Consider the following 14129-nt stretch of genomic DNA (forward strand, 5'->3'; position numbering starts at 1 on the left):
GTCTTGAATTTGTCTCATAAATGGTAGTTATGTTCTAATCCGGACTTCCTCTTGCACAGAGACCAAAGCATCGACAGGCTGTCCACATTCATGCCTTCCCTCACGCTGGTCTAATTGATGCCTGCCTCTCACACACACACTTTTCTGCGTTTGAAGAGCAGAATCCTCAGGAACAACTTTGCCACAGAGACTCTGCGTTGTCATGGATCACACGTGATGAGAAATATGAATTTCGATCATTTCCATTCTGTTCACGTTTAGGATTGTAGCAGAATGAAGGAGGTTTGAGAATGAAATGGTGCACCATGCTACATTATGTGGTCTTTTCAGAAGGGCCGCGGGTTCGAGTGGTGCCCCTTGGTGTGAACGGTTCAGCTTGGACCTGTGCTGAGATTGGACCTGTGCCACTTCAGCTCTCTGACTGACACCTGCCTGTTGATTGACACCTGGTGCACAGGACTCCAGACAGTTGTGCCACTCGTGCAGTGTTTTTTACAACAGAATCGTGCAGGTTTTTCTTTCTTGCCTTTATTTTCCCCCTTTCAATTATTTTGATGTTGTTTGAAAAAAAAAACAAGTGAGCCTGTTATTCAGCTGCTGCTGTCTGGGTTTCAAATAAGTTTCTACCAAGCCATACATACAAATATCACAAAATATGTGAGTGATAAGTGGTTTTGGTCTGTCAAGAAGTCACTTGGCCTCCTGCTAAAGCTTAAGGGGTTTGCTTATGTTGTCTGGGCTTCTGCACTTGGCTCCAAAGGCTCAAGGTTCATGTCTGCCCAGAGGCCAATTCATTTTCCCACATCTTCTACTCCACGCAAGGGGCTTCACTCATAAAATACACACACACACACACACTAGCTTGATTCCCTGTACCTTGGGAAATCACAACAAGCTGTTTTTACTGTGCCTCAAAGGTTCCACTCTGACATTGAACATCTTGCGTTTTACTGCTATTTATTAATTAGTGTTTATTTATGCAAGAGCAAACGGAATGTCAAATATATCCGGCGACTTCATATTTCTTCTGTTCCATTTACGCTTGTAGATATTGGATGATTTCCTTTGACCGAAACAAAGAAACACCTTGTGACATGTAATCTATAAACACAATGAAATCAGAGCAGCTTTTGCCTTAAAAATTGTGACTTTCAGTAAGACGCATTCCTTGGGTTCAGAGAAATTTGACAGGCCTTTAATGCTGTCTTAGGTAGCGTGGCGCCGGAGGTAAACCGCCTTTTATAGGTCATGTGATATGTGGGTCATCCTGGGGCCCGCACAGCGGATCCCCAGGATCAAACACTCTTTGATTGGCTGTGTGACTCATTGATTTATGGGTGCTAAAACGCAACAGTGAGAGTTTCACGCTGACACGTACAGTAGCGATGCTTTACGCAGCAGTTAGTTACATTTTGAACTTAACGATTTCTCAGTCAAGAAGCTCAGGTTGTCAAATGATTTAATGATTCCCTAAACTCCAGCTAAGTAGCTCTAAATGATGTTGGTTGTCAGATGGCATATTTCAAATTCATTGTTTGGTTAAAATATGAAAGCGGTGTCCTGGAGCGTTGGCGTCAGAGTGCTCTCCGTCTTTGTCAGTCCGTCATTGATCGCGGTGCGTGAACCTTTGTTCTCCTCTGCATGCTCAGACTTCTAACATGTCTCACATCCAAAATGTTGACAGAGGTATAATTGTCTTATTGTCTCATGGAGACGTATGGCCACAGGAAGAGGCAGGTCGCAGATATCCATCCGTTATCTTCAACGACTTGTCGTGTTCAGGGTTAGCTTGGCGGGGGCTGAGGCCGGACAGGTCGCCACGCTGTCGCAGGGCGAGATAGGAAATTGGACAAATTTGACAATGTGTCAACGTGTTAGGCCTTTCCTTTCTGCCCCACTCCCAGTCCTTCTCTTTCTCAGGATACGGCTGTCAAAACCAGTCCGGCCTTGCAGAGGGAAGATGCACTTTGGTTACTGGTGCAGAGCCCTAAGATGATTACAATGCACGCAGGTTTGGAAAGGCACTTACAACTAACAGGGGCCCTCAGGCTTTAAGGGCAATTTTCTACGTTAGAGGCTTATCTCCTCCGCTCCAGCTACTCAGCTGGTGTGAGCGCCTACAGAAGCAAACAGCATGATTGTAAACAATTAGTCCACCTGACTAGAGTCGGCGACCAGACCTACCAATTAGTTTAATTCACATGCACAACGCTATATGGCTCTCTGGCTTTCCCAGTGAAGGCCGTACTATGAGCTTAGTGCCATTGCACTTCAACCATGATGTTATCCTGTTACAATTAAAACAGGCTCCTATATGTCAAGTATGTTGGTGGATGTGGACAAATTGATAATGGTCACCTTGATAAGTTGCAAGTGCCTTTTGCTATCCGGTCTTAATATACAATCATTCAGTATTTTGGAACGTAAAGCAGAATCACAGCAGAAATACATGTCTTTAAGCATGGCTGAGTCAATTTTAAAATTGTTCTCTTTTATGACATGTTAATGACAATGACATTCTAATGACATGTGATTCACATGTTTGAACAATTCTGTTTTTTACCAAAAGTGAATGACTCATTGGAAACGTTCTCTTGGTCACACCGGAGCGCAAACTACATATCAGACATATTTAAAATATTTTGGATTCTGTTTACACAAGCTGGAAGAGACCCATCCGATCTCACACTGCTGGGTGCTGTACTGAGTGCCAGGCAGGAGATTACTACACACACAAACTCAGATCACTTAATTAACCCCTCCTACTCATCTAAGCCAATCATTGTGATTGATAGGCACGAGTTAGAACCGTGGTCCCCCGTGTGGAAAAGCCAAGCGCAAAGGTTAGTTCAGCCCCCATCCGAGTCCATGTTAATCCGAGTTCACCCCTAACATTTCCAGATGATCCAGTTGTGTAAATTAACTCTATTTTTATTTCCATGTAGGCTACAAACCCTGTAATGTAAGCACACAACCACATTGCAATTAACATGATTGTCTAAACAACCTATTCTTAATATAGGTTGAGGCGAGCTCCATTGACTGGAATTGGAGGAAACCCGCGACTCCAAAAGCGGTCTGAAGTGGCTACGGGTCGGATGGGAGGTTCTCCCTCATGCTATTGACAGAAATGTGTTCGTTGGAACAAACAGTGACTCAGTTCAACTAGAGACATGAGCGCACCACCCGGTTTCCATTGCGCACCCGATGACCGGCGCGTTGCACAGAGCGCATCAATTCGAGACTTAATCACCAACGCTTGAGAAAAAATAAAGCAATAAACATGTTTACACGACCACGATAAAGTTTTGTGATTTGGCGTAAGTCATTTCTCGCGTGATTGCTTAATAATGCTATTGAAATAAATCGTATTTGGAACTTGTGTGAAAGTGAAGATGAACTCAGTCTAAACAGATGGATGTGACACCAGCGCGCACGATGGGAAGGGTCTAAAAACAGTCCGATTGGAGGAGACCCCCCTCCCCTGCCCCCCACTCGCCCCTCCCTTCCCCCCATCCCAAGGTGTCTCATTCACTTTTTTTTGGGGCACTCAGTCCCTCCTCCCGAGCACAGACGAAATAACAGTGTGCGTTAGGCAAAATTGAGCTTATTGCTTTCCAGCACTGCACGTTTTCCGTCGCTTTCTTCAGAACCAGCAGCATCTCGGAGTGGAACCCCGACACTTCAAGGAGAAGAGGAAGGCGCACCGGGAGGGGGGGAGGACACGTTTTTGCACCGAGTTGGAAAGGAGCTCTTCGGGCACTTTTTACGCACCCATGTTACGCACTGGGACTAACTGAATTTAGCGACGCGTATCAATATTTTATGGAATAAAACATCATTAAATGTAAGTATTATTTTTTTGTTTCGGTTTGACATGAGCTATAAATTAAAACTGTTGCGCTCAAACAGAGAACTGGTGGAATATGATGCCATTGTGTTTGAAATGATGAAACATATACTGTTTAACTCCAGAGTGTAAATGATGTGACTCGAGCGCCCTGCGATGCCGCGTTGTCCTTAGATAACCCACCATATGTCCCGCCAGTGCGTGAGGCAAGTGGATTTCAAACTGGTTGCAGGTCACTCCATGAATTAAAATGAGAATAATTAATTGACTGATCAGGTTGTTCATCCTTCCAACAAGAACCAGGAGTTTCTATGAAGAAAAAAAAGACATTTAAAGCGAGTTGTTAACATGTTTTCTTTCATCAGTGAGCTTCACGCAATGCTCCAAAAAAGTGGCTACAATTTACATTGTGACGCTGAAGTGATCTTACCCTTTCTTCTGATTTTATACAACCTTTCTTCAAGGTTTATGCACGTCGTTCTACAAGCAGATGCAACCTTTCTGTCTCCTTATATCTACCCCAAATATTTTTATATGTTATGTACAAAAAATAAATGTATATATTTTCCATTATGTGTGTCCGTTGGTTTGGGATGGACTAAGTCACAAAGTTGTCACAAAGTGAATTGCCCCCGTCATCTTATAGTCAGGGTTTAGTTTGTTTTTATTACAGTCTGCAGCTCCACCACTTGTGTTTATACAGTGGGTGGACATGAGGACATGAGGACGGGGGGCTGACCGCTCCTGTCGTCTTGCCTCCAAGAAACGACCGCACAAGAAGCTTCAATTATTTCTAATAGGAACTAATGTAAAGATTCGGCTAGTTAATGTGATACGCGATAGAAAAATAATGCCCGTGGTTTCCAATTTGGTTTTCAGAATGTACACTTGTTTTTTCAGAGGGATATCAATATCTAGAACAATACAATTTTAAGTAAATTTTTTTCTGTTTAAAATTTAAATCATGTTAATCCAAGCTGAGTATTCAGTTGTTAAAAAGGCAGCAGAGTTTGTTTTAATTTTTTTTAGATAAGGAAAAAGTTATTTCCCATTGATTTTTCTCAAGCCCATACACAATAGTAAATATTTGACCACAATGGAATGTCTAAAACACAATTATTAACGGCACCCTTTAGCCCGCCTAAAACAGCTCTGCTCAAAACGGCCCATTTGGTCTTGATGCTAATGAGCCCCCCCCCGCCATCCCCCCGCACCCTCCTCTGCGGTTTGAGCATGGCCTGCCACTGTGTCATCATGAAATGTAAAACACCAATGATTAAAAATAGTCCATTAGTCCATCAATCTGTGATAGAAATGTAATAATTATATGAGTCCAATCATTTTGCAGTCAATATTGCTGAATTTGTATTTTCCTGTGCAGCTAAGAGGGAAAGACACGAAGGGAATAAAACGTCCCCTCACATATAACATATCGCTTTGAGCCAGCAAGTTTGAGAATGTGGGGTTCAACAGGGTGTTTCTGAATGATGTCCCCAAACCCTTCAGCCTTTTCCCAATTGTATCTGGGCCATGGTCTTCATATGTTAAATCAATCCAGTGTTTCCGCTACCATTGTATGGGGGGGGTCACCGGTAATCCATTTTGTTCTTGTGCGTTCTAAGCCTGCAACGCAATGTAGAGAATTGTGCTGAACTGTGTTGGGGTGAGCGGGGGGATGTGGCGGGGGGAGGGCCAGGGCGATGTAAGGGAGACTTTACTTTGGTCTGATGACGTCGGCAAAGCCCGTAACTTTACAAGACGTACAATAAATGTCCTAATACACATTATTTTTTTCTCTCCACCAGATGATTCCATACATAAAATATGTGCTGTGGTTGTATTGTCTCTGTGAATCTGCCACTGCAACAGGTACGTTTCGAATGAGCAAATGTTTCTTTACCTCTGCTTTCTCCCTCCCTCTTGCTCCCCCAATCTCCTCCTTTCTTTTCTTTCTTTAACTCACTATTCATTTTTACACCTCTGTGAGTTTCCGCTTACTTTAAGTTGTTTGGCATGGTCACATTGATCCGCCGTCTGACTCCACATCTTATCAGATGTGTCACTGTTGCCTGGCAGCACTTTTAAGTTTTACCGTGTTCTTAAAGTAGCAGTCTTTGAAAAACCTCTTCTGGGATTCGTCCTGTAAATCCGAGACTTTACCCGACCCTGGCGGGGGGCAGTGTTGACTCCCGGAGGTTCGCCTCTCGGGCCCCCCTGGGCCCCCTGGCCCCCAGTCACCTTTCAATTAGGCTCCCCGTCTGGAAATAACAGCTGGTCCCTCCCCCCCCCCCACCGCGCTCTGTTAAAACACACACACAGTCATGCCTCTGGGGCTGTCCCACCACTCTTTCCAGAGAATTTGCTACATTGTTCCTGGCGCCCCCCCCCCCCCCCCCCCCCCCCCCAAATAGGTGAATCTTCTTCCTCTACACCAGGCAAAACATGATTCAGCATGTTGCCCTTTGTTTGTGTCTGGTGTCCTGTATGTTATCCCCTTTGCTTTGCTTCATCACATATCAATTGAGTGAGACTCAGATAAACTTAGCAGCTTTAACTTGGGGGGGTCCAGCAACCAGTAACATGTTTTGCATTGTCAGTCTTAGCATCTTTCCTGTTTGCTGTCAAAATGTGTAACATCCGCCGGTGGATTTTTAATTAAGAAAAGAGTAGGAGGTGACAAGAAGGAAGATACATGATATTGTCCAGTGTGTTGCGGTGACATTATTTTTTTGTGGGTCTACCTGTCATTCTCATGAGGAGGGATTTACGAAGGACGTCATGTGACTCAGCAGTGGCCTAAGATGAAGTGATGCAAACATGGCTCTGACGCTCCCCATGTTTAACCAATTATCTGTAACTTCATACGAACCTGCTGTACATACACTGCAGTCAGTGTTGAATGTGTTCCCACACCCAGCATTTTCAGGATGAGGTTGGACTTTCCAAGAGTCATTTTCAGTCCGTGATGCATGTTCTTTTTTAATGAGGCTGGGTGTAGTTGTCCCAGCCCTCAACACAAATGAACCGGCAAGTTAATGTTGTACTTTCAACGGCTAAAATGAGAGTCAATAGAAGAAATATTATTTGTAAGGAAGAAAAAAAACAAGGGTATTAAAAGTAAAAATAAATGACCATAGTAAACACATTTATATGTATATCGAACCGTTTTGCTTTTGTTTTTTTCAGGCTCCAGCGTCTTATCAATAATGAGACCAGTCACCGGGTCCCTCTCGGGGAAGGTAAATCTTCCCTGCTTCTTCTCCATCATCCCAACATCGGCACCATCAGTCGTTTCCAATGCAACGGCCCTTTACAGCAGAGATTACTTACGCATCAAATGGACCAAAATAGATGGAGACGTGGAATCCACGGTGCTGGTGGCGCAGAATGGCGTGATCAAAATAGGCTCGAGCTACAGGAACCGCGTCTCCGTGCCCAGTCATCCTGAGGATGTAGGCGACTCTTCGTTGACGATGGTCAAGTTGCGTGCCAGTGATGCGGGCACATACCGCTGTGAGGTCATTTACGGCATTGAGGACACCCAGGATACAGTGAACCTTGATGTCAACGGTGAGAGAGTCACCGCCCCCTCCCACGTCATGATGGAGTCAGACTGGAGGCTTTTGCATTTCTTTCCCAGAGATACTCTCTGAACGCAGAGGAAGGGTGGCCGCAAGGGTTTAATAATAGTGAAATGCAATACAAGTGGCGATAGAAGCAGCAGCTACCCGGTAGTTACACAGAGGAGCAGTCGTCACTTCTTCTTTTAGAGGCGATGCCTTCTTAAAAAACGAGACTGAGAGTGAGACTGGATCCCTGTGCAAACCAAGTAGAGCCACGGTTAATTCCCAGAGATCAGCAATCTCACCCAGCAACCCCAGCAAGCCGTTGTAGCCCAAATATGGTGTTACACACGTTTACTTTATAACCTGATCCATCTTGGGTGTTACATTATCAGTGGAGATTTGTCTTTTAGTGGGGCGCTCAGTGGGTGTTCTAAGCCTTTTTAACTTGTACTGAGCGTAAAATGATGCAACATCAGTCCAGTACTCTCTTTTAGGGGGGGGGGGGGGGGTTACCAGTCCATTCCTAGTGTCATTATGTCACGAATGGACCCTGGGATAGTTTTCTCTAGTTATCAATCATGTCGTCTGTTTATTGTCCAAAAATATAATTTGGAGTTATCTCTTTCATTAGTGGTGAAGTGTAGAGTATTTAGTTTTTTATATTCTTCTTGGTCCATTACCATGTTCCCCATTGTCACAGAAGCTGAGGGACTCAATTTTTTTACGCATGCTGTCTGCTTTGTCAGACATGTTACATTATTTACAGCACTGAAACTAAGCTGATTGATTCCACGTCACTATGTCCGTGTTTCTATACAAAACTAAGATTTTTGTTGGTCATCTGTTCCTCAATTTGTTAACAGGCGTTGTGTTTCACTACCGGACGAGCACCAACAGATACACTTTGGATTACCCGAGCGCGGTCCAAGCTTGCCAAAATGTTGGAGCAACCATCGCTACATATGACCAACTGAAAGCAGCTTATGAGGATGGCTTTGATCAATGTGACGCCGGCTGGATTGCTGACCAGACAGTGAGGTTAGCTCCGTTTTAATTGTCTACACAACAATGCAAATCAATGATTAATATTTGACTGCTTTTGCATTCGACCACGTGTAGCAATTCTCTCATTTGTCTTTCTATCTGCACAGGTACCCAATTACAAGGCCAAGGAAGGGCTGCTACGGCAACCTGCTGACGAAACCTGGAGTCAGGTCATATGGGAACCGGAAAGAGACGAAGACCTATGATGTATACTGTTACGTAGAAAAACTTGATGGTGAGTCTTAAACAAAGATTTTCCACCCATGAGTTGTCCTTTAGAACAGCAGCTCATGCATATTTTAAATGTTCATGCAATGTCACTAAATTACTATGAATGTAGATTTATTCTTCACCATATGGGGCTTTGACAAAGTTGGCAACCACATTGTGGTAATTGGAGTTCTAAATGTCTGTGACACGGGAAATCCTAATCTCCCGGCGATCAATCTTTGCCTTTCTTTTCAGATTTCGTGCCTAGTTCATGGATAATTTGTTGCCTGTGAGATGTTACTGTATCTCAACTCTTCATTACACTTTGCCATCTTTATTTCAGGTGAAGTGTACTACGCTCCCGTGACCCGCAAGATGACCTTCGAAGAGGCGAGTGCAGAATGTAAGGCGAGGAATGCTGTCCTTGCATCCCCCGGCCAGCTCCACGCGGCCTGGCGTCATGGTCTGGACAGATGTGACTACGGCTGGCTCTCCGACGGCAGTGTACGACATCCTGTCGCAGTAGCCAGAGTGAAGTGTGGGGGAGGCCTGCTTGGCGTCAGGACCATGTACCGTTACAGAAACCAGACCGGCTTCCCTGAACCGACTATGAAACTTGGAGCCTACTGTTTCAAAGGTAAACTCCCTCACATGGTCGTGTTGTTAGTCTTGGGTATATTTTGCAAAAAGTAATAAAGTGTTAACCTTCATGAGCAGGATTGTGTATGTCATACATATTTTAGTTCAGACAGTGAAAGAGACCGATTGACGTCACAGACCGTTCACTGTCAAAACCAAGCCTGGACTTGCAGGAACAATGATGTCATCCACTATTTGCTTCTGCCCCACCCTCTGAGTTATCCCTATTCGCCCCTCATTTTTACATCTGAACTAGACAAGCATTTTAACAACCTGTCTCCATTTATTGTGGAGGAATTATTTTTCCTCAAGCCTTGCATGACAATCTAGTCTTGCAGATCTCAGTGTACATTTGAACTCCCCGTCCCACATCTTTGTATCCCGCCCAAATTTGCCAAGAGGAAAGTAAAACCATTGTGGAAAAACTCAGTTAACTTCAAATGGGCAACACATGGAGGGGCTATGATCAATAGTTTATTTGAGAGTTTATGAACAGTATCTGCACTTTAAAAATATCTTCGCTCACCAAGGCTCCTGAAGGTTTATCCCTATTCAACCTCACTATCCATGTGAAACATGCATACGTACATAACAGAGTGCTTACACTGTTCATGTTATTCATGAATTCTTGAAAACCGCCTCCGGACCTACTTGTAGGTCACATTTAGGAATACATGGAAACGACTTGTAGAAAACTACGGCGATTACTGACCGCGGGAAGCCAGAGGAATATTGCTATGGATCGTTATAAATAGCGACACTTCATGGTTCACCGGATGTTAGCAGAATTATTCTAATCCCTCCTCAAAGAGAGGTCTTAACTAATCAGTAACCCAAGGGAAAAACCAAATGACAGCTGAGAGCCACCATCTAGAGAAGCGCCAAAGTAACTAATACCTCACCTGTCAGCTCTTTTAGTCCGACCATCTAACTCTCTTTTCTCCTTTTTCATCTCGTTTCCGCTGAGTTTGCCCTCCGTCATTCTCACTTGTACTTACTTATCAGAGCAGACGTTTGAATACTCGGACAAAGCTACTGCAGGACTTCTAAATCCAGCTACCCTCGGTGACCCCTGAACCGGCCTTTCCATCTTTACAAATGAGAGGTTGGACAGATAAGCCGTCCCCTGCCTGGCCAATTTACTGCCCCTGAGCTATACTCGCTCTCCTAGTGATAAGTCCCTCTGGAGTTCAGAGGCCACACAAACAGGCCACCCTCCCCTCCTGCTCTGTGTATTGCATGTCAGCTCTCTCAGGCCTGTTGTATTTATGCCCCCGTCTAAGTGCTTTTCAAGTACCTCCGTTTGGTTGAACTCACTCCATCACTTCCTGCTCACAATAATATCTCCCCCCCCAAAAAAATATAAACCCACATCTGTTAAACAACACAGAAAGACAGGTAGGCAGGAAGTTTATGCAGAAGGAAAAGGTGGATAATTGCCCTCCGATTGGGCTCCGAAAGGGCCCGAAGGAAACAAAGGCCTCAGTGACGGCGTCGGTGAGATAATGCAGTCTGTGAGGGCAGGCCCCGTTTATTTCCTGTTAAGGAAAAACGTGGCTCACACCTTACATCAGAGATAGATTCATGAAGAAAGAGGGCTGGTACGTAATGGTCAGCAGCTGGCTTCACACAGTCTGTGTGCGCCAGCGAGGAAAGCTCTAGTTCTGTTTATGGCTTTGTCTAAATGAGGGAGAACAGGTGGAAGGAGGGGCGGGGGCGAGCATAAGGCCGTTAAAAGGAATTCATTCACTCATAAAACGGAAAAGAAAGTAGAAAATTAATCGGTAAGATTTTATTAACCATCACTGACACGTGAAAACCAGCAACGGCTTCTTAATCACAGTACAACATGAATACAAACGCTTCACCAATGACCAAATGTCAGGGCCCAGGGTAAGAGAAAAGGGCAAACGCAGGGCAACTCTAATGAAACCACATCTCTAGATTCACTTCTGCTTTATGCCCTGGCTAATTCCTTTATAATATTCATGTGGATCCTTTCAGGCAGAGATGGAAATGTTTAGAGAAACATTCACTTAACTGCACTTAGTTTTTAACAGAAACTAGAGCACTTTGAAATGACCTCATCTGCTTTGGGATGATGTTAAACCTTTAAATCTTATTTCATTAGGAAACAAGAGGTAAACTATTAAAAGTAAAATCATAAGATAATCAGCAAGATGAAGTTGGTTATTTACTGTGATTTTGTGTTATTTTTTCAAAGGTAAAGTCATACATGCTACACAAAGTAGTGTCACACTGTTTTTGTAGTACTGCCATTTGATTCATAAGGCTTAACAAACTTATAAGTAATTGTATCTGTTTTGCTCCTCAGTTAAGTGTTACATTTAATCAGAGTTGTCTGTATTCTGCTTTACATTTGAAGGCGTAGCACTTTATTATGATTTTAATGATTTTTCTTTTTTCTTTTGATGTGTCTCTCAGGAAAGACTAATGTGATTAACCAGACGTCCTTCGTGGACGTATCTGTGGTTGAAACCCTCACCACCGACATCAGCTCCACCACCTCCACCCCTTTACTTGAGAGCAGCGCCGCTCTGCTTACCCCAACATCTCAAAGTGTGTCTCCAGACTCTGCTGCTCCGAAAAATCCTCCATCAATGTTCTCTACCAGCATGACTCCAACTCGCCTCAGTCCGACAGGCCAAGAAGAGGAGTTATTCACCACGGTTTCACCCACCATCAAAGAGGTGGAAGACACTGATGTCGTAACACGGGACGTCGAAGACTTGAAACGTGAAAATGTGACCCACGTGGACTCTGCTCCTCACGCTGGTGACACATTCTCAAGGCCCCAACACACAACTCAAAGCACACCCACCACCGATTCACCTGCTAAACCCTTTGAGGGGCCTCACGATCAGTCAATAACTGAGATCGGCACAACAACGCCATTCCCAGAGCATGAGGAGGTTGAGTTTGTGGTACAAGGACGGCCGCCTACTGTGCCACCCCAACGAGACCTCTCATCCAGCCCATTGGACAGCTCTAGTAATACTGAGGAAACGACATCCGCCTCAGCTACTACCAGTTCTACTACCTTCATGTGTAACACCAAACCCGGCACTGAGGCGGAGATCACCGCCACAGAATCGCCAGAGACGACCCGCGCTTCCACACAAGTCACACCTCGAGCGCAGGACGTAGAGACCCGTGCCGTCGACTACGAGGAAGAGACCACGCCGGGAGCTGCGACAGCCGGCACAGCTGAGGATATGACATCGGCCACCAGTCTGCCGCAGCACAGCGGGGGCTTCTCGGCAGAGGACGACAAAGTAACAAAGGCGGGCACAGATTTCAAGAGCACCACACTGGGTGCAGTGGTTGCTGAAGAACGATCAAATGAAGTGACGGCCATCATTCAAGATGTATCAGGTGAGAAATACCAACAATTTTATTTGGCAACTTTTCTGTTCAATGCAATGGGTTCTGTGTAATTTATGTGTAGTTCAGATTTGGCTGAGATAATAGGACATTGTGTCATTTGATCTTACATTTGATATAACACAATAATGAAATGGTAAAACTTGTAAGGAGGGCCTTGCAAAAAGCAATTTGTTTTAACCCCAATATTGTCTGTCTATTTGAAGAATATGATTGTTGCCTTACTTTCTTTTACTATTTGCTACAAGTTGTTGCCTGCCCTTTGTTGAGTCTGATGTCTCTCATGGAGTCACTTATCATGAAGCTTGATTGCACAGTAGCTGGGAGTTAGGGGAGGCCGTGCTGTCCAGGGTCCTGAAGTAGGGAGAAAGTTGAATTTAGACTGCAAGTGAAAGGAGTCAAGCTCAAATCAAGGCTCAAACATTTACTGCTATTATGCATTTTTATTGTATGACTCCCATTTTTTATTCCGTTTTTTAAGAAAAATAAAAAACTTTTCAACTGTTAAGTACATTTCTAGTAATTTGCTCTCCAAATTAATATACAACTCAGGGGTACTTGTAATCTAGACAGATAGTTTACAGACAAAGTGAGTCTTTATAAACAATTTATACATTCAGGGTCACACAAACAACATAGTTATTCATATTATTTTGCTGCCAATAGAACACTACATTTCCATATTTCAGCTATTATAAGGATATTTTTTACTATATGGTGCTGGAGAGTTGAGAATTTTGAAATACATACTTTGGCTGTTGAGGTCAATAGTGCATGATCTCGTATGTAAACAGCAGCTGCATCATTTTGTACTCCTAAATAAATTTAAGCAAACATCGCTACGGTGACTCACTCCTCGTGAAAAACGCTCTTGTTAGAGGAGAGATATTTGGTAAATAGAAAAGGAAACAAGTGGAAGCATAAGTTGTTTGGCACTTTTCGGAAGTTGGTGTGGCTTTTTGAAAGTAGGCCTCAGAGAGCTATGATCTGGAATCTCCTCGAGGTTATACACACTGAGTGTTCATCAACACTGTGTATATGTAGTATGGTCGGTTTATTATGGTCAGACATACAAACTCTTCCTCTGTGTCCGCATGCCTGGTGTGTATTTGTACTGCAAATCCCTATGCGTTTGCAGTATTTCTCTCCTTCTGTGCGCATGCACCATCTAACTGGCAGTAACTGAGACGTGTTGGCAGTGTACCTGAGTAAGCACTGAGTCCTCCCACAGACTGTACGCCACCTCAAGAGGTGATGTCATCGCTAACGCAAAGCCTCCCTCTCTGTGCGGACAGCTGAAGGCTGCACTCGAGGATTCTTTCTGGCCTCTCAGTCTGGTCTTGTGGAAAGTATTATGGCATTGTGAGAAGTGTGTTGTCTGGCTGCATAGCAACAAAGTGCACAATAATATCAAT

General features: G+C 44.1%; 1 protein-coding gene across 1 annotated transcript in view; it reads left to right on the plus strand.

Annotated features, from left to right (window-relative positions):
- Window positions 1–3542: 3542 nt before the first annotated feature.
- Window positions 3543–14129, plus strand: part of vcana (versican a) — a 39962-nt gene continuing 29375 nt past the window's right edge. The window contains exons 1-7 of the mRNA XM_078086765.1: window positions 3543–3847; window positions 5656–5719; window positions 7037–7420; window positions 8280–8454; window positions 8568–8695; window positions 9014–9307; window positions 11755–12705. Coding sequence (XP_077942891.1) covers window positions 5656–5719; window positions 7037–7420; window positions 8280–8454; window positions 8568–8695; window positions 9014–9307; window positions 11755–12705 — 1996 coding nt within the window. The 5' untranslated portion in view covers window positions 3543–3847. The remainder of the gene's footprint in view (window positions 3848–5655; window positions 5720–7036; window positions 7421–8279; window positions 8455–8567; window positions 8696–9013; window positions 9308–11754; window positions 12706–14129) is intronic.

The sequence above is a fragment of the Gasterosteus aculeatus genome, chromosome 13, assembly GCF_964276395.1.
Source record: "Gasterosteus aculeatus chromosome 13, fGasAcu3.hap1.1, whole genome shotgun sequence".
Taxonomy (NCBI): domain Eukaryota; kingdom Metazoa; phylum Chordata; class Actinopteri; order Perciformes; family Gasterosteidae; genus Gasterosteus; species Gasterosteus aculeatus.